The 22,443-nt window shown below is 40.2% G+C and overlaps 2 protein-coding genes across 2 annotated transcripts in view; both read right to left on the bottom strand.

The window, feature by feature from the left end:
• LOC139729530 (tubulin monoglutamylase TTLL4-like) overlaps positions 1–9,579 on the bottom strand; it is a 19,150-nt gene extending 9,571 nt beyond the window's left edge. The window contains exons 1-9 of the mRNA XM_071640456.1: positions 9,489–9,579; positions 8,632–8,742; positions 7,659–7,930; positions 6,580–6,791; positions 4,573–4,695; positions 3,812–3,910; positions 3,212–3,346; positions 1,942–2,076; positions 461–566 (exon numbers count right to left, since the gene is read on the bottom strand). Coding sequence (XP_071496557.1) covers positions 461–566; positions 1,942–2,076; positions 3,212–3,346; positions 3,812–3,910; positions 4,573–4,695; positions 6,580–6,791; positions 7,659–7,930; positions 8,632–8,740 — 1,191 coding nt within the window. The 5' untranslated portion in view covers positions 8,741–8,742; positions 9,489–9,579. The remainder of the gene's footprint in view (positions 1–460; positions 567–1,941; positions 2,077–3,211; positions 3,347–3,811; positions 3,911–4,572; positions 4,696–6,579; positions 6,792–7,658; positions 7,931–8,631; positions 8,743–9,488) is intronic.
• Positions 9,463–22,443, bottom strand: LOC139729512 (uncharacterized). Its single transcript, XM_071640437.1, has 4 exons — positions 22,255–22,443; positions 13,769–14,590; positions 12,984–13,072; positions 9,463–9,746 (listed from the first exon to the last, which is right to left on the bottom strand). Exons 2-4 carry the CDS (start codon positions 14,470–14,472, stop codon positions 9,463–9,465), a joined length of 1,077 nt encoding a protein of 358 aa, XP_071496538.1. The 5' UTR covers positions 14,473–14,590; positions 22,255–22,443.

Raw genomic sequence — 22,443 nt, 5'->3', positions numbered from 1 at the left:
AACACCTAAGTAAATGCACTGAAAGTTTTGAGCAAATAATTATGACAAAGCCAATAAACCTGGTAACATTGAATACAACCAATATACACACATGAAACATTCACAAATAGGTATACGGGTCTGGGTCATTATTACTATCTCTAGTATAGCTACATAGCGTATTCCATTTAGTATCATGACTAGAAATACAAATAAAGATACACACGTGATTTACATCTATCTTGTACAGTACACAAAGCAAAGAGTCTTATTCCAATGGTTTGAGATCATTTCCATTTTAAATGACAGTCCTGGACAATGAGATGAGATATATAATATCACAAAATCTAGCTTGACTTGCAAACACCAATGGCAGAAGATACAAGTGTATGACAGTATCCTTCACACTGTATGGTGACTTGCTGTAGATCTTAGATGCCCATCATCACCTGTTCTCATCCTAATGATATTACAAATTTACCTCATCGATGTGTTTCTGTGTGTAGAAGGCATGCTTGGCTCTCTCATCCTTGGCTAGGTGGTTTGTGTACAGAGACTTGTTCATGATCACACTGCTGTAGTCCACTCTACAGGAACAAACACAGAGGCAGAGAATGTGGATATTTCTAATAATATGAGAATCATGCACTGAAATGGTCTGTCTGTTAATAACGAAGGAAGATCGGCCATCACTCAGAACCAATTTGGTGTTCTTTGACTTATGACCATAATCACGAAGACACTGCATGCGGAATAAGACTGTGAATTTGAGCACAACAAAGTAAGACTCCTCATTAATCATTCAGAAATTTCTTGTATTGAGACACTATATAAATTCTTGTTATCATTATCATTATTATTGTTCCAGCAAAGTAGTCTCTACTGACAGCTCCACTAACAACTCACAAAGAAATGGGACAAAGTGAGACAAAATGCCAATCTATTGAGAAGACACAAATCTTTTTATTGTCTGTAATTGCACTGCAAATGTGTTTTGTTAAACTCATGGAAATGCTGGCTTTTTCAGATACCTCACAAAAGGAAGGTGATAGTGTTGGACTATACAAATTGTGTAGAGCATATGTTGTGCTATGATGGCTACAGGAGTCGTTATTTCACTCAACATAAAATTTAATTGAAGACTGTCCATGAAACTATAAGACAGAGGATTAAGTTTTTTAAGGTAAATCTGTTGCATGATTCTAAAACGGACTAAAACCAGGGGAGGCGGATTCCGCCCCCCCGAGATCTAGCCATCGGTGGTGCGATCGCGATGAAATTTTGCTTGCGTGAGACCAACGTCATAATCTACAAGATTGTGTCATAAGATTTTTTGAAACAATCAATTTCTAATTTTAATTATCAATTATGCAAATTAAGCTCAAGATCATATTTTATCCTAATTAAAAGCATTGAGTCTAATTTTTGATCTGTAAATCTGTTTTAGCATATTCAACCATTGTACATCACAAAAACTTCCAAAACTCATTTCAATTCTTATGTATTTTATTGTTTTCAGAATTTCTTATGTATTTCTTAATTGTTCAACTCTTGTTTGTTTTTTTTTATTGGAAAATGTTACTGACCACTTTTCTACCATAATTAGCATAAAATTAATCAATGAAAGTGATTAATTGTAAAAACAATCAGGTTTTTATGACTTTCATGACAGAGCACTGTTTTCCATAGGAAATGTACACAAAATCACAAAATTGTGCCCGTTTTGAGGCGACATTCCGTTACAAAAATGAGCGTCGCTTCGCAAAAGTATGCGCAGATGTTGCAAATTTGGTCTCAAAAATTGCGCGAGACTTGAACAAAGAAAGTCAAGAAGCCTCACGACGAGGCCTTCTCACGTTGCAGAATCATAGCGCGAAACCCTACCCCCCCCCCCCCCCCCCCCCCCCAGCCCTTTTAGGGTTAAAGATTGAAAGATCACACGTAAACACCGTTATAACATACTTGTTTGTTCCATTGGGAGGCAACACTGTGGTGAAGACGTCCTTCTTGTCTGGGATCATAAAGCTGCTGATGTTCAGAAGATCCTTCATCATTTGACCTTTGACCTGCACATCCAGTTCAGCATTGGAATGAAGGCTGTGAGAGGGATGTACAAAGAGGAAACCATGAAGATGTGTGGCTTGGATTCAGGGACAGAGTGTTCACGGTTACAAGTGGCTTTTTAAAAGTTGAGTGGTTGCGTTGCCATCTACTTACATGCACATTTGATCTATAAACACTACATGATAAAGAGGAATAAGTTTAATATTCAACCTGAAGAGTTAAAAGAGGAAATACACTGTCATTACCATGCTTTTAATAACCCAATAGAGTGGGGAGAGGTTGTTGACTCGGTTTAATTATCTTCATTCGCTGTCCAATGTGGTACATTCAAAACCATGTCTTGTGCAGACCTGCTACATTTGTAGAATAGAATTGCCTTCTGCAGGTATGTGCATCAGAGTCTACACTCATCAGTACTGTTCACCTCCACTCAAGATTCTTTAGGCTGTGTGTGTACAAGTATTGGTTTACATAGAGATACGTGATGAAGCTGCACACAACTAAATTTAGTTGTGGAGATTCTACAATATTTAAGAGTTGGTCAAGCTTTCCCACTGTATTGCATCCCCACACTTTCTGGTCTTTAAGGGCAGGCAAAGGAAGGGTTTTAACACCTCGGCAGCTGCCATGCTTCATCAAAAACAAGAAAAAAAAAACTTTTATAAGTCTGATATTTGAATAAAGTGAAATCATGCTTTACGAAAACAAAAACAAATCCTTTTTTTTTCTTTGCATGACACAATGTGCCTGGTTGATACCATTTGCTAATTACTGCTAGTAAACTTGGGGTGCACCATCAATCACCCATTTTCTGGTGTGGGTGCATGAGTGGACCACTTCACATTAGCACCAGGCTTTGTCTGATGAATGAATGAAGCGGGAACTTAAGTCGTAACGCCCTCACACTGCAGACCTCCATTTAATGTCCTATCCAAGTGACAGACTGTTTGACCTCTTGATAAAGGGGACAGCATGATGAAAGTAAAAAGATTACATTGCTCAGCTAGGGTTCATGAGAATAGACCCAAGACATTTGACTGCACGGCAGACAAGATACCAACTGAGGTATTCTTGTACAGAAAAAGAAAAGAAAAGAAAAGAAACAAAACTGATGATGCTGTACACTGCTGTGAGTCTCTAAAATGCAAGCAAATATACAGGTCCTTACCTGGGTGAGATGTTGACTTCCAAGATCCAGGGCTTGAGGTTCTCATCAAGCATGATGTCAAAACCAAAGAGTTCATGGACAGAGAAGCGGCTCCTACAGTTAGCCTTGATCATGCTGTTCACTGTAGACTCAGAGCTAGAAACAAAATAAAGTTGGAATAAGTCTTGAAAAGATATGTACACTAGATGACAGGGTGGTTGACGAGGGGTTTGAGCTTGTTGCTGCATCAGTTCCATGACATTTGCTCCTGAGACAATTACTCTCATGAAATATCTGCAAGCCAAACATAAATTGTACCCACAAACATAAACCTACCCCTACTACCCAATGGTACCATGAAATGTTTCAATCTCTCAAATGTTTCACTTTTCAAATACCAGTCAGTATGCAGATCATAAATTTACTGCATGATATGACCATGTCAAGTGTGACCTACTGTACAACTAATCAATCATAGAGTGCACCTCCAGTTGTAGCAAATATTCTGATCTTAAAGCTTTTAGAAACAAACTATTTCCTACTGCACTCAAATAGTTGTGAAACTAGGGGTTAGAATCACTACAGAGGCAATGAGTGCCTACATCTACAGCTTTGACTCACCACACAATGGTTTTGACAACGACATCTTTGATGGCCTCCCACACAGCATGTGTGTCAATACCATCTCGCTGCATGAAGCCCCATAGGGCCTTCAGACTCCTGCAAATAAGCAACCCATTAATATCAGCTTATATCATCCTGTACAAAGCACATTGAAGATACACTTTTCACACCATTATTGTAACTAGTATCATTTGAGAGTATTATATGTAGAAAAAACATATCAGTTAGAAATGTTAACTGTCCTCATTTCTTGGTGTACATGGCTTTGTTACACAGAAACACATCAGAGGTGTTCAAAGCTCAAAGGCAGGTCACCTTATTTGCCTGATGAGGGATGTTGTATCAAATTATTCTAACTACAGCCACACTTGCAATTTAAGTGCACTGCATTAGGTGCTATCTTGGGCTTACCGCCAATAGAAATGGTTGAGAATTGGTCCAATCATCCAAGCATACTTCAAATCATCAAAGAAAACATTTCCCAACCAACGTCACGTACTATCATTTATGGTCAAAATGGATTAAAACTGCACTGTCTCCTAACATACCTCTATATATTATGTTTACCATTCCATCAAACAGGAGGTCTCATTTTAATTGCAGGTGTGGCATATATTTGGCATACATGGGTTAACTAATGCCTCTTTTTGGACATGAAACTTTTCATGTGGACTCCTAGCAGATAACTTCAAGAATATGGTAAATTGACATGATGGTCAAGTCATAAAGTGCTTTAAGCCAGCTGGACAGTCACTGACCACTTGTGGCCCTCACAGGCCATGCTGTCATCATTGGGAGTGAAGTCTGCATTCTTCTTGTTGATGCTGTAGTTAGTCAGGTGCATGAACTTGTTTGACAGGCTCTTCATGGACGATGAATACCTGGTAGGGAGTGGAATGAAAAAGAGAATCAGTGTTTGACTTTTTAACTCCACCAAGGGAGGAGGTTATGTCTTCGTTACCATTGATTTGTTTGTTTGTCCGTCTGCAAAATAACTCAAAAAGTTGTGCACGGATTTGGATGAAACTTACAAGAAAGATTGAGAATGACACAAGGAACAGAAGATTACATTTTGGTAGTGATCCATGAATTTTTGTGGATTCTATGAAGGATTTTCAATATTTTGGCAGGTATGGTCAAGCTACACATTATTGAGGTTTTCATACGCACACTAAAAGGGCATGCTCTTGTTTCTGCTAGGGCAAGGTGGGCCACGCAGCTGAAGGTTTATCACGTAACAAAGGCTTCTATATTAGAAAATCTGGCCAACTTTTCAGCATGCAGACCTATGGGTGGAAATCACTGATCTCCATGGAAGAGCAAGATCATTGGTGGAAAAGTAGCTGCTTGGCGGAGGTCTGCGCTCTCAGAGTGCTTTTCTAGTTTATGCATGCCACGCTCCGAGAGCAGACATGGAAACAAAGGAAGTATTTGCCTTTCAAATGAATGAGGTCACTTTGGATGATGACAACTGCATGAAGGAAGCACTACGGGCAATATGGCCAAGAGATTTGTTTCGCCCCTTAAAAGGGTTTGAACCTACATTTGCTCTGCTGATAAAGAATGAAAACTAGATATATCGCTACGGCTACTGATATGCCTCCACCATAATGCATGGTTCTCCTAATAGGTCTATAGTACAATGTCTTGACAATGTGTGATGACAGTTTCACACAACTGGCAAAATATTAAAATGACAGGTTTGACACAAATGTGCTGAATGTTCACTTTCCTAGAACTAGGTTCAATTGAATGAATGATTAAAATGTCAGAGAGCAGGTATTTGGGGAACTGACGATTTTTACTTGACTTCTGACCCTTTTATAAGTTTATGCATCGAGTAATTTTCAAGGTATTGAGAAAAAGTATAATTTCAGTATCAAATGGGAAAATAGCATTATCTAAACCTGGCCTTTGACCTTTGACCTCACAGTTCCAAAGAGAATCACTGTTAGGTTGAACATGCATAAATATGTAAGTTTCATGATGATATCTTGAGTTACTTTCGAGATATGGAGGAAAAAGTGCAATTTAGCACTTTCACTTGACCTTTTACCTTTTGACCTTTGACCTTTTGGCAAGAAACTTCCCCAAAAATATACATTGGGTAATACATGCCATACATCAAGTTTTTAAAAAAACAACCTTCAGGCATATTGCATTTTAAGGAAAAGTAGTAATATTTGGAGGAGTTGACCTTGACCTTTGACCCCCTGACCTTTGACCCATGACCCCCAACTTCCCTAGATAATCACTGCCCATCGGTACAAGCATATATACTAAGTTCCTTGAACCATTTGCGAGATATGGAGAAAAACATGAAATTTCAATTTTTTTTCACAAAATAACCTGTGACCTTTGACCTTTGACCCTGTGACCCTAAAATCCACACAAAGTATTATCCCCCAAGGATATACCCTCATACCAAGTTTGATGTAAAACCAGAACACGGTTCTTGAGAAATCGACAAAAACAAAACGGGACGGACGGACGGACGGACGACCCGAAAACATAATGCCTCCGGCCACTTCGTTGCGGAGGCATAAAAATCTGATCCCTGATTGAAATGGTTTGACTAGTTATGCTGCACAGGTATCAAAAAGATTATTGTGCTCAAAAGTCAAAAAGTCAAATACTAATGCTAGTGTGAAGAGTTATTTGTGAGATTTCAATTCTTATTCAGCAAGATTGGAAAGGACTGATGTATTAAAACAGATGGCATGACTGACTAATTTTCAGTGAAATGTAGTCATGATTTGACTTACTTCATTGTCGCAAATCTGGCAAGACCATTGGTGAAGACATAGACTCTCAGAGGGTCAAAGCTACTGACGTAGACATAGATGCGTAGATCAAACTTGCTGCCGTTGATGAGGTACGGCTTGGAGAGGTATCGCTGGACGATCACAGCTCTCCTGCGAGGGATCTGGCTCCATTTGTGAATGACGCGGATACCAATCCCTCGGGCTGAAGCAGGCTGTAGTGTTATAGATCAATATCAAATTCTGTTCTATAATTTCCCTCCATTTACAGGACAATGTCCTCCCACATTACTCTTTCCAAACTCATTGAAGCAGGCCCTCAACATGCCGTTCTTCATCCTCTCAGCCTTAATGATTAATACTCAGCCCCAAAAGTTACATATTTGATGGAGTGCTTCAATTCTTTTTATTCATATGAAACAGACAAAGGTAAATTCCCGATATTTCTCAAACAGTAAACAAATTTCTGCTTCTACCTTGTATGACAGTTTATCTTAGAACAACATCTTCCTTGTAACTGATGGTAGGACCTGTATGAGAATACACTGCACTATCTGACATTTCTTGGTGGTGTATCATCACCACCTGTCTGGGCTAAACAAAATCTGCACACCGATATGCATCTATAATAGATGGGCTACACTGGGGAATGGATGCATTATGCAGGTTTTTGTTTTTTGTTTTTTTTGTTTTTACTTCACAGCATTGGCAAAGGACCAAACAACAAATCAATTGTCTTCTCCCCATAACTCTGAATCAGGTCATAATCATTATTATCTATAGAAATCAGTTACAGTCACATGGTGACAGTCAAGACACATTGTTACTTGAGGTAGTAGTCTCCACTACTCTACAACCCTTATACGGAGGAGAGCAACTTTGTCTTTTCTAGGGATAAAATTGATATCCCTGGCTGTTTACATGTGTGTGCACTGAGTCAAAAGTCTATGAAACTGTTACAGATTGTACCAATTTGGGTTTTCAGTCAAACAGGATGTTTGTGACGCTGCCACACAATAGGATTTCTGGAAGTACTTCATTTCTCCCACAGTGAAATCCCATGGAGCCCAGGGGTGACTCACCGGTTTCAGGATCCACTTTTGCTTGCTGTTGCCATCCTCCCACGCCCTCTTCAGGAGCTTGAGGTCAAAGGGCAAGACAAACGTCTGGGGGAAGAAACTGTACTCCTTCTTGCCGTGATGGAGCTGCATGCGGTAAAGGTTTCGCCACAGTCGGTCCTTCCGGCCAATCTGGAAGGAACCCGGGACGTGATTGACCTTCTGGTAGTCCCTGATAGCCTTGAAGCCAGCTGCCTTCATGTGTTTGCCCCAGTAACCCAGCCACTCATTCCCCTCTGGTAAAGGAGAGAGAACAGGTACAGTATGACTTGAAGAGAAATAGTTAGGAAGATACATTGTGTATGACAAACAGATACCCATTTATACAAACATGGTCATTATCCAGAATTTCCAGCAAAGTTCACTCTACAACAAACCTACATGGGGATGAGAGGTCTGTGCTAACACCATATAATATGTATGTCATCCTTGAAAGGACTGTTGTGTGGAGAAAGAAGACCCTAGACAGATGAGAGCGAAGAAGGGAAGCGACATGTGAACATGGTGTTACTGAATTCTCTCTTCTCCATTTACATCACCATGCAAACTTGCAAACAATGCAAAATCTATAAAAAAAGGAATGAAACAATTGAAAGCCTACCCCTGGAGAAATATTCATATGACTGAAACAACAAAGAAGAAAGATATGGCCACAAATAAATAGCACAAACAAATACCCTTTTCTAAATTCTAAAATGAGCATAAAAACATAAATTGATAGAAACTGATCTGAAAATGGAATGGGTACTTCAAAAGTGCTGAAAAAAGTGAGAGAAATTGTTGCAATGATAGAATGCATTCCACCTGTCCATCCCACTGAGCATCCATGAGTACATTTGGTGATACAGTTATTTCATCTACTGATTAGGTTTTTTTTTTTTTCCTTTTTCCTGATTGCATTCACATCATCTACTGCATGTAATCACAAGAAACTTACTCTTGGTTGCCCTGAATCCTGACCGAGCGATGCAGTTCTTGACAACATGAGGTGTGATAGGACTCATCCTCCACTTCAGCAGTTTCCTTAGTTCCCATGGCAACGGCATCACTGTAACATCATGAAAAGAGAAGCCATGTGATAAATAGGAAGAGATATGGTAAAAAGATAATGACAGCAATTAACAATAAGAACTGCTGGTCATGTCTGCTCTGACCTTAGTAGCATTAAATATCAGAGCATTGATGAATACTAAAGACTTTACAGGATTTTGTGGTTGAGACAAGTGAAAGTAATCTGCTAACAGTAAAATATTCAAATGAATGAATTCCTTAAGTTGTTTTCAATGCAAATGATTGACAAATTGCCATACATTGATATAAATAGGCATTGATTATTCAGTGATATAGAAGTAGTCATGATAGAAACCTAAGGGCATACATCGCATACATACATGTACTTAGGCTGAATTCAAACCAATGGTTGTACAGGTGTCAAATTTATGTCAATGTAGGGTAATTTTGTCAATCAGCTGCAAAAAAACCCAACCAACTTGATGAAATAATTCATTAGTTTAAATATCCCATCAATACTCAGTACCCATTGCATGTACAGAGATTAGAACCAACACCGGCTGAAGGGTGAAAGCTCAGTGGTCTAGTGGATAAGAAGCCTGTCTGGTAATCAGAGGATTGTTGGTTCGAATCCAGGCTGAGTATGTATGCCCATAATTTTTTTTTTTTTTAAATCATGGCTACTAGTAAAACACTGAATTATCGGCGCTCATTTAGGTCATGCTGGGCAATCTGTCAATCAGTTGAAATTGAAACATTACAACAGTTTCAAAATTAATTTACCTTTCTGGCCTTCTGCAACAAAGTTAATGGTTGGTGGCACATTGCTGAAGAGACTACCAGACAAGGGGGGCTGGGCCTCATCGGTACCTAATGTTAGAACCTCAAGGACACGGGAACTGCTGCTCTTTGACCCCAAGATGGACGAATCCATCCCATTGGTCTTCTTCAACATATCCTCAATGGTCAGGGAATGGCTGCCACTTTTGCTGCTCCCCTTGAGGGACGACATACTGTATGTAGAGTATGTGTCTGAATCATCTGTTTGATGGAACAGCAAATTACAAGATATCAACAATAAGGTAACTTGGTAAAGTGAACTGTAAGTGTAAATGTTCAAAATTTGTCACAAAACCTGTCTACATGCAGCCAAAATGACAAAAAGAGCACATAAAGTCCTCCAGTGTCAAGACAAGAAACGGCTGAAGGTGTCAAATTAACAATGATAACTGTACCCACATAACATATTTCTAAAAACAACAACAACAACAACAAACTGATTATCATAACTAGTACTAACTGGAATAGTTAAAGAAATCAGTGAAATACTTCGTGGAATATAATGAAATAAGAAAAACCTTTGAAGTATTCTAGCTCACTTCTCTCATGGAACAGTACCATCAAAGCAACAACCAGTAAAAGAGAAGCCACTCACTGATAACTTGGTGAACAAAAATGAAGACATACAGTGTACATCAGACTTTAGGCCAATCTAAGTAACATGCAAATGTGGAATTTTATGGTGGCAACGTAAGATCCCTGAAAAGTGTAGGCACGCTAGATGTAAGAAAATAAACGGAAAGATGTTAACTCCGCAAATGCCATGGGTCGTCAGCAGCACACCAGGGATCACCAGTGTTTCGGCCATTTAAGTGCTGTACACCTCCCCCTGGCTGGCCGGTGCTGCGTTGGGATCCCCTTGACAGCACCCCCATGGCATTATACAGTGTACATCAGACTTTAGGCCAATCTAAGTAACATGCAAATGTGGAATTTTATGGTGGCAACGTAAGATCCCTGAAAAGTGTAGGCACGCTAGATGTAAGAAAATAAACGGAAAGATGTTAACTCCGCAAATGCCATGGGTCGTCAGCAGCACACCAGGGATCACCAGTGTTTCGGCCATTTAAGTGCTGTACACCTCCCCCTGGCTGGCCGGTGCTGCGTTGGGATCCCCTTGACAGCACCCCCATGGCATTATACAGTGTACATCAGACTTTAGGCCAATCTAAGTAACATGCAAATGTGGAATTTTAAGGTGGCAACATAAGATTCCTGAAAAGTGTAGGGGCAAGTCCAAGATAAGGTCCCCTCAGAAGGCAAAATTTCATCTTTGCTCAATATTGACATGTTTGGTATCATTATGAAGCTTATGAGTTGAAGTTTTGATTTCCACAGAGGAAAAAATGACATTATGTAAATTTATGCAAATTTCAAGGGCTTCATTCGCATAAATGTGAAACACAGCGTTACGTATGGGACATTTATAAAAATTCATATTAATTCAAAGGAAAGCAAATTATATTTGATTAATACGTGGACATAAGAAGTTCATAAAATAGTTTAACTTGGTATGAAAATTTAGGGATTATGTAAATGATTATGCAAATTAGCTCGTGTCCTATCATGAGATGTCCCATACGTAACAAATTGAGGTCATTTTTTTAGGTTTTTTCTGAAATTGTTAAGGTTATTTTAATGCCCTTTTGGAAAGTTCTAATTTATTGTTTAGAGAAATTAAATACCATAGAAAAAAGAAAAAACAGTAAGAGAAATATTTTTTATTAGGCATTGAAATAAAAATGTTACGTATGGGACAAATGCGTTACGTATGGGACATCCTCATACATATTGCATGTGAATGCATGTAGCTAGCTGGGAAGGTTTCTCAGTACACAAATGGTCAATCATCCTGAAGAAAGCATCCCAACATTGTAGCTACTTTTTGAGTTATAGACACTTTAAACAATACATGTACTTGACTGAACAATTTTCAGAAAGGGGGAGGGGAAAATGGCAAAATACACAATGAAAAATCAGCATTAAAGGGATGGTATAGTTTTTTGTAGAAATGGGGATTCAGTTTTCAACATTTAATGAGATGATTGGAAACCAATTATATGAATTACTAAAGAGCATACAATCCTAAGACTAGAGGAATTCAAAGTTTTTGTGATGGAGATCCAATTTGAAATGGTTGTGATATATATTTAAAAAAAATATAAAGTAAAATGATTAAAGTGATACACAAATTGTCCTTATTCAGTTTTCAATAGTAGCCACGGCAAAATTCATGGGTAAACATACTGAGGTGTGACTCGAATCAATGACCTGACTGCTAGACAGACATCATATATCTACTCGATCACTGGGGTTCCACGCAGCAGGTATTGCTCATTTATTAAAATTAATATTTCTTGTGTCAAGTTGTTTTTTATTGAAACTAAATGGCAAAGTGCCCTTCATCAATGGAAGTAAACACTTTAAACTACTCAATTTTTCAGTAGTAACTATCCTGATAAAAACTGGGCATACATACTCAGGTTGGTCATAAAAATATAGAATATGATTAGATATGATTATGATGGTAAATATTTGGGGAATATTGTTCCCTTGTCAATCTGGATCAGTATTTGAGTAATTTCAACTGATTCCATTTCAATAATTATGCAAAAATTTGTTTATGGGTATTTTGCAAAATTATTTTGCTCAGGTTGGTCATAGAAAGATAAAGATATGATTGAATATGATTATGATGGTGAATATTTGGGGAATATTGTTTCCTTGACAATCTGGATCAGTATTTGAGTAGTTTCAACTGATTTTACTTCAATAATTATGCAAAGTACCCATAAACATGGTTCTTCACACACTAAATGAATGGGGGACAAACTGTCCCATACGTAACTGTCCCATATGTAACACGTCATGTCTGTCTTTGATTAGAACCTGTAATTAGAGCTTTTTGCCTAATGACATGAAACTTACCTGTGATAATCTTGAGTGTTGTGACTTTCATCACAGTGAGTTACAAGTTGTAGAATGAAATACTTTCAGAGAGTTTTGAGGTTGAAAAAAATGTTCAAAATAACAAAATTTTTCTGGTCCCATACGTAACGGCACATATTTTCTCTTCTAGAATTTAATTGTCAAGGTCATTTTTCTCAATTTTTTACATGATTATACTTCTCCTAGATATCACTCACCATGATGAAGTTCAATATGATCAAAGGCCATTAACACTATTTTTCAGGTCATAAAAGTCTCTGAATGTCCCATACGTAACGCGCGTGTTATCTTGGACTTGCCCGTAGGCATGCTAGATTTTTATACACTAACACCCGTACAGTCGCATCTGTCTTGGTTAGGATGTGTATGTATCTGCTGTATTCATATGGCAATCTTAAGTCCAGACATTTTTCCTTTGTGAGGTACACTCTCCTCTCTCAAACAGTACAACAACTGTTGTCATAGCAACCAACACAAGGCATCTCTTACCATCATCCATCCCGTCTTCATCCAGACCATCAATTCCATCATCCTCTTCGAAGTCATCATAGGACGCCCCGTCTCCAGGCATGCGCTCACTAGTGTCAAACATGTTTGGAAGCAAAAGGTAAATATGGAATTCAAACAAACTTCAGAATTACGGTCTACATTTCCATGAACAATGAATTACAGAACATGCATAGACAAAATTAACTCTGAAAATTTGTATGGACTGAAAAAATAAAAAGGCATGTTTGTTTTCTATGCACATCTTCTGGTGCCAAAACCTGATTTCATTAGAGCAAAGAAATGTCCCAGTTCTATCAGACACTGGAAAGAAAAGCCATACATATGGAACAACACAAGTGGAAGAGATGCACATACTTGTATGTAGCTCCACAGAAGTCACACTCGGATAGTCCTACAGTTGTACAATACCGTTAATGGGACTGCTTATATCCATCAAAAAAAAAGAAAAAAGAATCATCACAAATGTCCAGTATCCTTTATATACGCCATTTACAGGATTTTTCTAAAATGCACATCCTTGGTTGTTTGATCTGACATTAACTTCCTTCGTTTCTGGCCCATGAGAGGTGGTAAGCTGTGGATGAAGGCCCTGCATACGAGCCTTGTCACAACATACTCTAGCAGACAACTAAAATACACTTGTATGTACTTTGAAATGATCAAACAGGACCTTTAAAATCATTTTCCTACAGCCAAAATGTCACTTTTTTGTTCGTTTTGGGAAGCGAAGGTCACAATATGTTTCCATTCTACAGTGTACAAACCTCATGAGAGGGTCAAAGCTGTCTTCCTCTGTCTCATCCATATCACACCATTCCTCTCCATCTTCAGACAAGCTGTCTTTCCTCTCACTACCCCAACTCTTTCTACTCAGCTGGCTTCTAGTTCTGGTGGGTGTAAGGTCATCATCTCGCTTCTTGCTGGGGCTCTGGGTGGCAGGGGGCTGGGGGAGGTGTCTTGCCTGGCCTACACTGGGGTACTTGTAGTCACTGCTCTTCTGATTGGATGAGGACAAGCTCCGATTGTAGCTTGGTGATTGAGCCTTCTTGAGTCCACTAGAGGGTCGCCCAACTCCATTGGCTCTTGCCCTGGAACCTAGAGGTGGCTTGCCATGGAGTGGGGATGATTTGACACTGTTGTTTAGACTACCATGACGAGTCCTGACAAAAGGTGACGACACATTGCCATTTCTTCCTCTTGCGCTTTCTGGTCGTCGGCTTTCGGGGTCGCTGTAAGAGCCATTACTGAGTGCTTTGTTACTTGCTGTCACTTTGTTGTTCTGCTGTTTGATTCTACTGCTCCTAACTATGGAATCATTGTCAATTCCTGGAATATTTCTTGTGCGCAGCGTAGGCCTTTCAGCTTGCTGTCGAAGGGGCAGAGGCTTCAAGTTCCCCGACAGAGCAAGATTCTCCAGGCCACGCTGCAAAGTTGTTCGTATTTCTTCAATTTGGCTTGCAGTTGCCATAGCAACTAGTTAGTCTTTGTTCTTGGGGCTGTAGTCAGCATCATGTATTAGATATGTTGATTTGTTCTGCGGCTACATTAATCCTGCTCTTCTTATTTCTTTTATGCATCTGTGTGATCTGAAAAGGAGAAAGAGAAAAAAAGACTTCTCAATGACTGAACTGGATAAGAAATGTCAGTTTTTCTTTTTTACGACAAGCTTTAGTTTTGTCTCAATTACAAAAAAAAAAAAATGCAATGTAATAGACTGTATAAGTTACAAACTGGACAGCTGTATTGTAAGATGAAATAACATACACTGTACCAGCTAATAACAAATCCTAAAGGCATCCAGCACATCCAGCACATGCAAGTAAATGCTATGCACAGAAATCTCCTCCCATGTGAGTGCAAGCTCGCTCTAAAAATCCCACTGCTTGTATGGCTTGCGTGCTGTCTGCACTGGATGCCACAGAATGCTTGCACAAAGGGCGACTAAAGGCTGGTGGTCAGCGGCATTCAAAAAGAAAGTGGACCCATAATACCTATAAAGTTATTACTAGTTTGCTGACAAATTCGAGTTCTCACCTACTCCATCAGTGTGATCTATATTAATATATATTTTAATTCTAATTTGGAATAGATATCAGAGGTTATAGTCTACAAGATGTACAGTTGCACAAGATCAAGTTATGACAGAAAGATCACATTTTATTCAGAGGGGTGAAGGTTCAGGTGTGAGTTTCTTCAACTTTGTCTCCCTCTAATTTTTAGAGGGAGACAAAGTTGAAGAAACTCACACCTGAAGATCAGGTTAGTTCTGATTTTAGTTAATGTACATTGTAGGGTCTACAATGTATGTTTCCCTTTACAAATATGTGTAAAATGATGTCTGACTTCAGTTTCATGCCCGGCTGATTTGTGCATGGAGAGGTGAGACTGAGATTATAAAAGCACAAAAAATTTCGAGTTGGATCATCCCTGCATTCAGCGACCTCAGTGGCGCTTGTTATTCGAGGGTCGTTGCACATCCCTTGATTAAAACTTGATAACGATTTTGTCAAACAAACAGACAATTTTTTTTCTTCTTTTCATTAGGCCAAGTAAAAAAAGAAACCAGTTTCTCGTCCTCGCGCGCATCGATTTTGGCCGCCGCATCGATTTTTTTACTATTTACTATTTTCAAAATGGCGCTGAAAATACCAAGAAGTTCATAATTCTCGTCCCAGCCCGCTCCCCGCCCGCATCGAATTTCAGTTGCCGCATTGACATTTTGATATTTACTATTTGTTCGGCCGCCAATCGTGATTTCTCATTGCTAAATACGCCTTGCGTCCTCTACTTAGTACAGCTGTAGCTTATGTAGTGCGTATGTAATATAACGCATGCATTTCACACTGCGAGCTCGGCAAGAAGCTTCGAACTGTAGTTGGATGGGCGCGCGGCGGGCCTGAACTCGTTGATGAAACGCCCCCCTGGGCTGGCTGTGTGATGTATATGTACAGCGCACTCGGTACGTCGTGAACGCGATAGCGGCAACATTTTTTTCGAACAATCGCTGATATTCCACGCATATTTCGCGCATTGTTCGTATTTTTCCCCGTTTCTCATATTTTAAGCGGATGAATTGTACTGTGCAAATGCTTGTGAGGATTGTATCGAGTTTGTATGTATACATTTTCATGTCATTGTGACTATGTGCATGTGTGTGCAGTGTCGGAAGGTACGGTGCCAGTGCAGTGGCTGGCTGTGCCGGTGTAGCGGCAGATAGCGTTCCGCGGCGTTTTTTGTTCTAAAACAGTATCCGCCGGCAGATCGTGTCCTAACACTGGCGGATACTGTTCTGAAGCGCAGGTATCGTTAATATCGTTGCTTCTCACTGTGGTTTCTTCTTTTCGCTGTTTCTGCCAATGCGCCCCTGCTTGTTCGCTGCTTCCATTTCGAGTTTCACGTACAATACCTCTATATTTGCTGCTTCCGCCCCTCGCTGCTGCTGTTTCGCTGCCTCCACTTACACTCCAGACCGGTATTCCGTGGTTGATGTGGAGCAGCTAGCTCTGGTCCGCACGTATCTTTTTTTTTTCGTAGCCATGCGAGAAATTATCTTATAAATATTCATTACGCGAGCAGGAAAAGCCTCGATTTTCGTCGAATACGTCTAGTTCTGCGCCGTATCCCTGTGTGTGTGTGTGTGTGTGTGTGTGTACGCGTGTACAAATCATTTGGCACTGTAGCTGTCTGCACCAACCGCGATCTGTTTTCTGGAAGTAAGAGTTCTCTTCCGCGGTTTGGGCAATGATGATTGTACCTCCATGGTAGAGCGATGGAGCTTCATACACGTGATACTGATATACGGGTGTGAAGTATAAGGCTATGAAGATATTGCTAAATTTGAAAATTTTCACTGACACGTTTAATAGAGGATTATAAATGTACTCGGGGGGGGGGGATTTCATCAACGAGTTCGTCGGAGTTTTCACCGACAAATTTGCTATCAGCCAATCAGACGCAAGGATTTCATTAGCTTTTAACAGTTGTCAGTGTAAATCCTTGCGTCTGATTGGCTGATAGCAAATTTGTCGGTGAAAACCTCCGACGAACTCGTTGATGAAACGCCCTCCAGATGTAAATGACAGGATATTGGCTCAGAATTGTGAAAGGTCAGGAGGGCAACACATTTTATTGATTTATCGTGGTTTTATTTTTGATATGCACAAAGATCAAAATATGTAGTTCACGTCAAAATGATGGATGAGTTACATATGCCTTAATACTATAGGGAAAGCAGCTTTGAATTTTCTTTTAAAGGATACATTAGATGAGAACAAGATTGGCATGCAGCAACATGTTCAAATCGTCTTTGTTCGAATTATAAGATGATTTGTATTGACAAGATTCTGTTAGTGTCCCATGTATTTTTGCCTTTCATTTTTGTTTTTCTTTATTTTGGTCCTACGTTGCATCCGTGCTCCAGGCTTTACACCGTTCAGAATTTGGGATCTACGTGTAGGTTCCATCATATTTCTTATAGCGTTATACGTCATAGAACCAAACGCACAATGATTGACCGCTATGTTTTACATGCTTACAATAATTTACTGTGCATCAAAGCCCGATTTTATGATTCACTATGTTTTTATTAGTGATGTACATTTCTTCATTGAGAAATATGAAAATAAATTGAATTGAATTGAATTGAATTGAATTAATTAAAAATTACTTGGCATTTGAGACGTAATTCCAGTTTTTAAGTCATACTGATCGATGCAACTATACAATGTGTAAAATTCAAATGCACGTCTAATAGGTTACCCTTCACTAACAATCGATTTCTGGAGTTTAGTGAATGAAGATTTAATGAAGAGTAGAGTAGAGTTCCATTATTCATTTGTGTGCTCTTTCTTTACTAGAAAAAGACAGTCGCTGTACATTATACCAACAGAATATTTCATCTAACCTTCTAGCTATTATTGCTACTATTGGTAGCAATACAGTAGCCACTTGGAACCTAATCCGCGCAGCGCGGAACTCTTTTGACAGTCCCTGACGAAGATCACGTGCACGCGGCAGGTTAAGCAACGCTATTACAACGTAGTAGCCTGTACGTACAAAATCCGCCGCTGTACAGTATCTGCCGTCACTAATCGCGGCAGATTTCAGCCCATGTCGGAACGATAACTGCCGATTGAAACGATAACTGCCGGCGGATACTGTTTTAGAACAAAAAACGCCGCGGAACGCTATCTGCCGCTATACCGGCCGCGTATGCGTGTCTGTAGCTGTCAGGGTCCCATCCAAAGTAGTAGAGATAAAGATACGAAGGCGCGCGATAACAATGGACACAAAATGGCTACCCTACATGGCGATACAAAAGATAGCTAAGTACAAACTCAGTACACCTAGGAACATCATTCATTTCCAAAGGTAGTGGTATTTTTGTTATCCTAAAAAGATTTAAAAATTATAATCGTAGCTTTTTATCGATTCGTGTCTTATTAGTTAAGCGTCTTTGGTCCTATCCCCCTGGTCTGTCAGCTATCTGCACGCACGCATGAACACATTCGAATGTGTAGAGGCCCAAACACTGCTCTGTACAAACGTTGCATCTGACAGCGATATACTAGTTTGTATTCTATTTTGAAGAGAATATGAATGCGCTTTTCCAGCAAATGTAGAATCATAAATGGGTGTATCTACAAAATGAATAACTTTTCCACGGATTCTGGTTTGTCTTGTATTTCTGCGGGATACTTTTCTTTACAATGTAAATTCATAGACACGGCCGTGAGTCGTAGGCCTATCACCTGAAGTGTGATTGAATCATTCATCATCCAAATGATGAGTGATTATCAAATGTCTTTTTAGAACATGAAGAAACATCTTTAAATGTTTAATGCTATAATGCCATATCAGTATCATTTTGACATCCATGTATCGGCCAGTTTCCGGTTGAATGTGCTACAATTGTACTGTGAAGAGATGCAGATAGGCTTACAGCGCAGCTGTGTGGACACAAAAAGTCACAAACACCAATGATAAATAAAGCAGTCTTTTGAATATCATGGAATTTATTTCAGTCGTAAATTTGTTGATAGAGTGTTTTATACCTGTTTCAATTATGATAGCACAATACATCAGAATTGCAAGTACACTGGTATCAGAAATGCCATTACAACACTAAATACCAGTATTAAGATGATCATTTTCCCTTGACATCTGTAGTGGAAAGGAAAAGCAAATGTATTTCTGCATGCATGAAGTTTCATTTCAAGTATGGTACATATTTATATCTATTTTTTTGAAAATGCACAGAGTGCTGGCAAGACATACACTTGGGACCTGGTCTCTCATAACACAGCTACCGCATACCAGAGTGATATTTCATTTCATAAATTGGATATAGAAAATAGTAAAGCCCTCTCTCGTTACCTTTCTCAAAATTACCGGACGAGAAACACTTTCATTTTGACAATCCTTGAAAAAATAGTAAGATATCAAATAGCAAGGACCTCCCTCATCGCCTTGCTCAAAAAACCCGGACGAGAAACTACTTTCTTTTTTTACTTGGCCTTATGGAGAGTGGACATGTGTGTATAGTAACAAAAAAAAAAAAATGACAGTACAAATACGCGACATTTTATATGTGAGATATGAGATGGATGAGAAGTAAATAAAGAGGAGGCCTCATCATGTCATGGAGTATCCTGGGCCGCCGAGGCCTAATTAGCCCTTATGCCTTAGGTGGACCTCAGACGGAGAGCACTTGCACTCCGTCTCCAGAGTCCAGGGCAGGGCCCACATAGCTAGACTAGAGCCTGAGAGGGGTGGGTGCTCATCAAGAGGGGAGTGTTTACCATTATCAAATTAGAATTTTATGTCTTTTGAGCAGGAGCCCCCTTCAAGAGCAGATTTCCCGGACTGACATGGACTCATGGAGTAGGAAACTCATTGATAAACAAGAACCTTAGTTTCTCTACATCTAACAGTTAGTTCTAACGTTAACTGTTAGACTTTAGTAGGCATCACGTAACTGTCTATCGTTCGAAGTTCGAAGTAGACACTAACTTGGAACTTAGCCCCGGAGACCCGCCGCTCTGCGGCGGGGTCCTGGCGGCTACCCCGCAGTTTCGTTCAAGTGAGAATTACGAACAACTCCCTATTGCCACATATACGGCAACTTCACAAATAAACCATGGCTAAATGTCCATCATAAACACAGTGACAATATACAATGAAATATACACTACCCCAGTGCCTTGGTCCTTCTCACCAATTTATCTGGAAACTGCATAATTTTCCACATTGTTTAGGAGTAGGCGGTCTGCCCTAGTGGAGAGCTTTGCTGCTATTTTGAACGTGTATATCCATCAGTACGCATCTACGCATGCGTAAACAATGACGTCAACGTTACGGACGCAAAAGGATATGAATAATGCATCATCGCACGGTGAATATGCATCATGTAGCGAGTAAATACAGCTGTCATAAATGCACTGCACTGAATGCATTGTGTGCGCATGTGCAAGTGATTGTGAGTTTTAGTGAGCATCGGTGAGCTGAAGATATTTCAGTTCGGGAAACCCACTCACAAGGGGGGCCCCTCCTTATAAGTAACCCGTCCCCCTTATAAGTAACCCCGTCCCCCTTATAAGTAACCCCCGGGGCACCCCTTATAAGGAGTCTCCACGCTTTTTTGCAATGCACCGCGAAAATGAAAGGACTGCGGCAATTCGCTTGAATATGTCCATAAAGCTTCACAAGTTTCCTAGTTACTCACGAAATTTGAGCAAAATCGGTTTGAGGCATCATATCTAAAATCATGGATTTAAATGCGATGTCAAACGACCCATGCGAATGCTGAAATGCGAGCGATTACTGGCGTGAGTGTCGCCAGGCGCGGCGGCGCGGCAATGCTTAGTGCAGACGTGGCGACTGAGTCTCAGTCGCCACGTCTGCACTCAAGCATTGCCGCCCCGCCGCGCCTGGCGACACTCACGCCAGTAATCGCTCGCATTTCAGCATTCGCATGGGTCGTTTGACATCGCATTTAAATCCATGATTTTAGATATGATGCCTCAAACCGATTTTGCTCAAATTTCGTGAGTAACTAGGAAACTTGTGAAGCTTTATGGACATAATCAAACGAATTGCCGCAGTCCTTTCATTTTCGCGTTGCATTGCAAAAAAGCGTGGAGACTCCTTATAAGGGGTGCCCCGGGGGTTACTTATAAGGGGGACGGGGTTACTTATAAGGGGGACGGGTAGCCCCGGAGACCCGCCGCTCTGCGGCGGGGTCCTGGCGGCTACCCCGCAGTTTCGTTCAAGTGAGAATCACGAACAACTCCCTATTGCCACATATACGGCAACTTCACATATAAACCATGGCTAAATGTCCATCATAAACACAGTGACGATATAAAATGAGATATACACTACCCCATTGCCTTGGTCCTTCTCACCAATTTATCTGGAAACTGAATAATTTTCCACATTTTTTAGGAGTAGGTGGTCTGCCCTAGTGGAGAGCTTTGCTGCTATTTTGAACGTGTATATCCATCAGTACGCATCTACGCATGCGTAAACAATGACGTCAACGTTACGGACGCAAAAGGATATGAATAATGCATCATCGCACGGTGAATATGCATCATGTAGCGAGTAATACAGCTGTCAATGCACTGCACTGAATGCATTGTGTGCGCATGTGCAAGTGATTGCGAGTTTTAGTGAGCATCGGTGAGCTGAAGATATTTGCCTTATAAGACAGCATTTTCTGCATCATAAGCAATGAAATGCATCAAACAGTCGCCGATGTGAATCATTTAGGTTTAGTCCACCCATGTAAGTATTCCCAGTAGTTTTTGTTGAAAAATTAAGGAAATACAGCGCCGGAACGGCACCCGATTGGTACAACATTAAAATATCGAGGCCAAAACGGCGCAGCCCCAACACTGGGGGCTGTACGTTGTACGTTGGGGCTGCTGGTCGCAGTTAGGGGACGGGTTACTTATAAGGAGGGGCCCCCCTTGTGAGTGGGTTTCCCGAACTGATTTGCCTTATAAGACAGCATTTTCTGCATCATAAGCAATGAAATGCATCAAACAGTCGCCGATGTGAATCATTTAGGTTTAGTCGACCCATGTAAGTATTCCCAGTAGTTTTTGTTGACAAATTAAGGAAATACAGCGCCGGAACGGCACCCGTTTGGTACAACATTAAAATATCGATGCCAAAACGGCGCAGCCCCAACACTGTACATTGTACGTTGGGGCTGCTGGTCGCAGTTACTTGGAACTTAGCTCACCACGAATGCTCGGAGTCGGAGTCGGATGATGACAAGATGATGGGATTGGGCGATCAAAACGGAGACGTCCCGAGTCCGAGTCCTGGGTCTTGCAGCAGCTAGACCTGCTATTTCTGCCCACCAACTGTAGACAAGATTGAGTCATCATGTTCCCTTCAACCCTGTAAATTCAGAAGAAAGGCTTTAACA

The sequence above is a fragment of the Diadema antillarum genome, unplaced genomic scaffold, assembly GCF_040938485.1.
Source record: "Diadema antillarum isolate AM-2024a unplaced genomic scaffold, OU_Dant_1.0 seq00000244_RagTag, whole genome shotgun sequence".
Classification (NCBI taxonomy): Eukaryota; Metazoa; Echinodermata; class Echinoidea; order Diadematoida; family Diadematidae; genus Diadema; species Diadema antillarum.
This window is presented reverse-complemented; position numbering and strand designations above follow the sequence as displayed.

Coding starts and splice junctions, on each gene's coding strand:
- LOC139729512 (XM_071640437.1), bottom strand. CDS start 14,472: ATGGCAACTGCAAGCCAAATTGAAGAAATACGAACAACTTTGCAGCGT. Junction 13,073..13,768: donor AGCTTTGACCCTCTCATGAG/GTTTGTACACTG, acceptor GTTTGACACTAG/TGAGCGCATGCCTGGAGACG. Junction 9,747..12,983: donor TGAAGACGGGATGGATGATG/GTAAGAGATGCC, acceptor TCCATCAAACAG/ATGATTCAGACACATACTCT.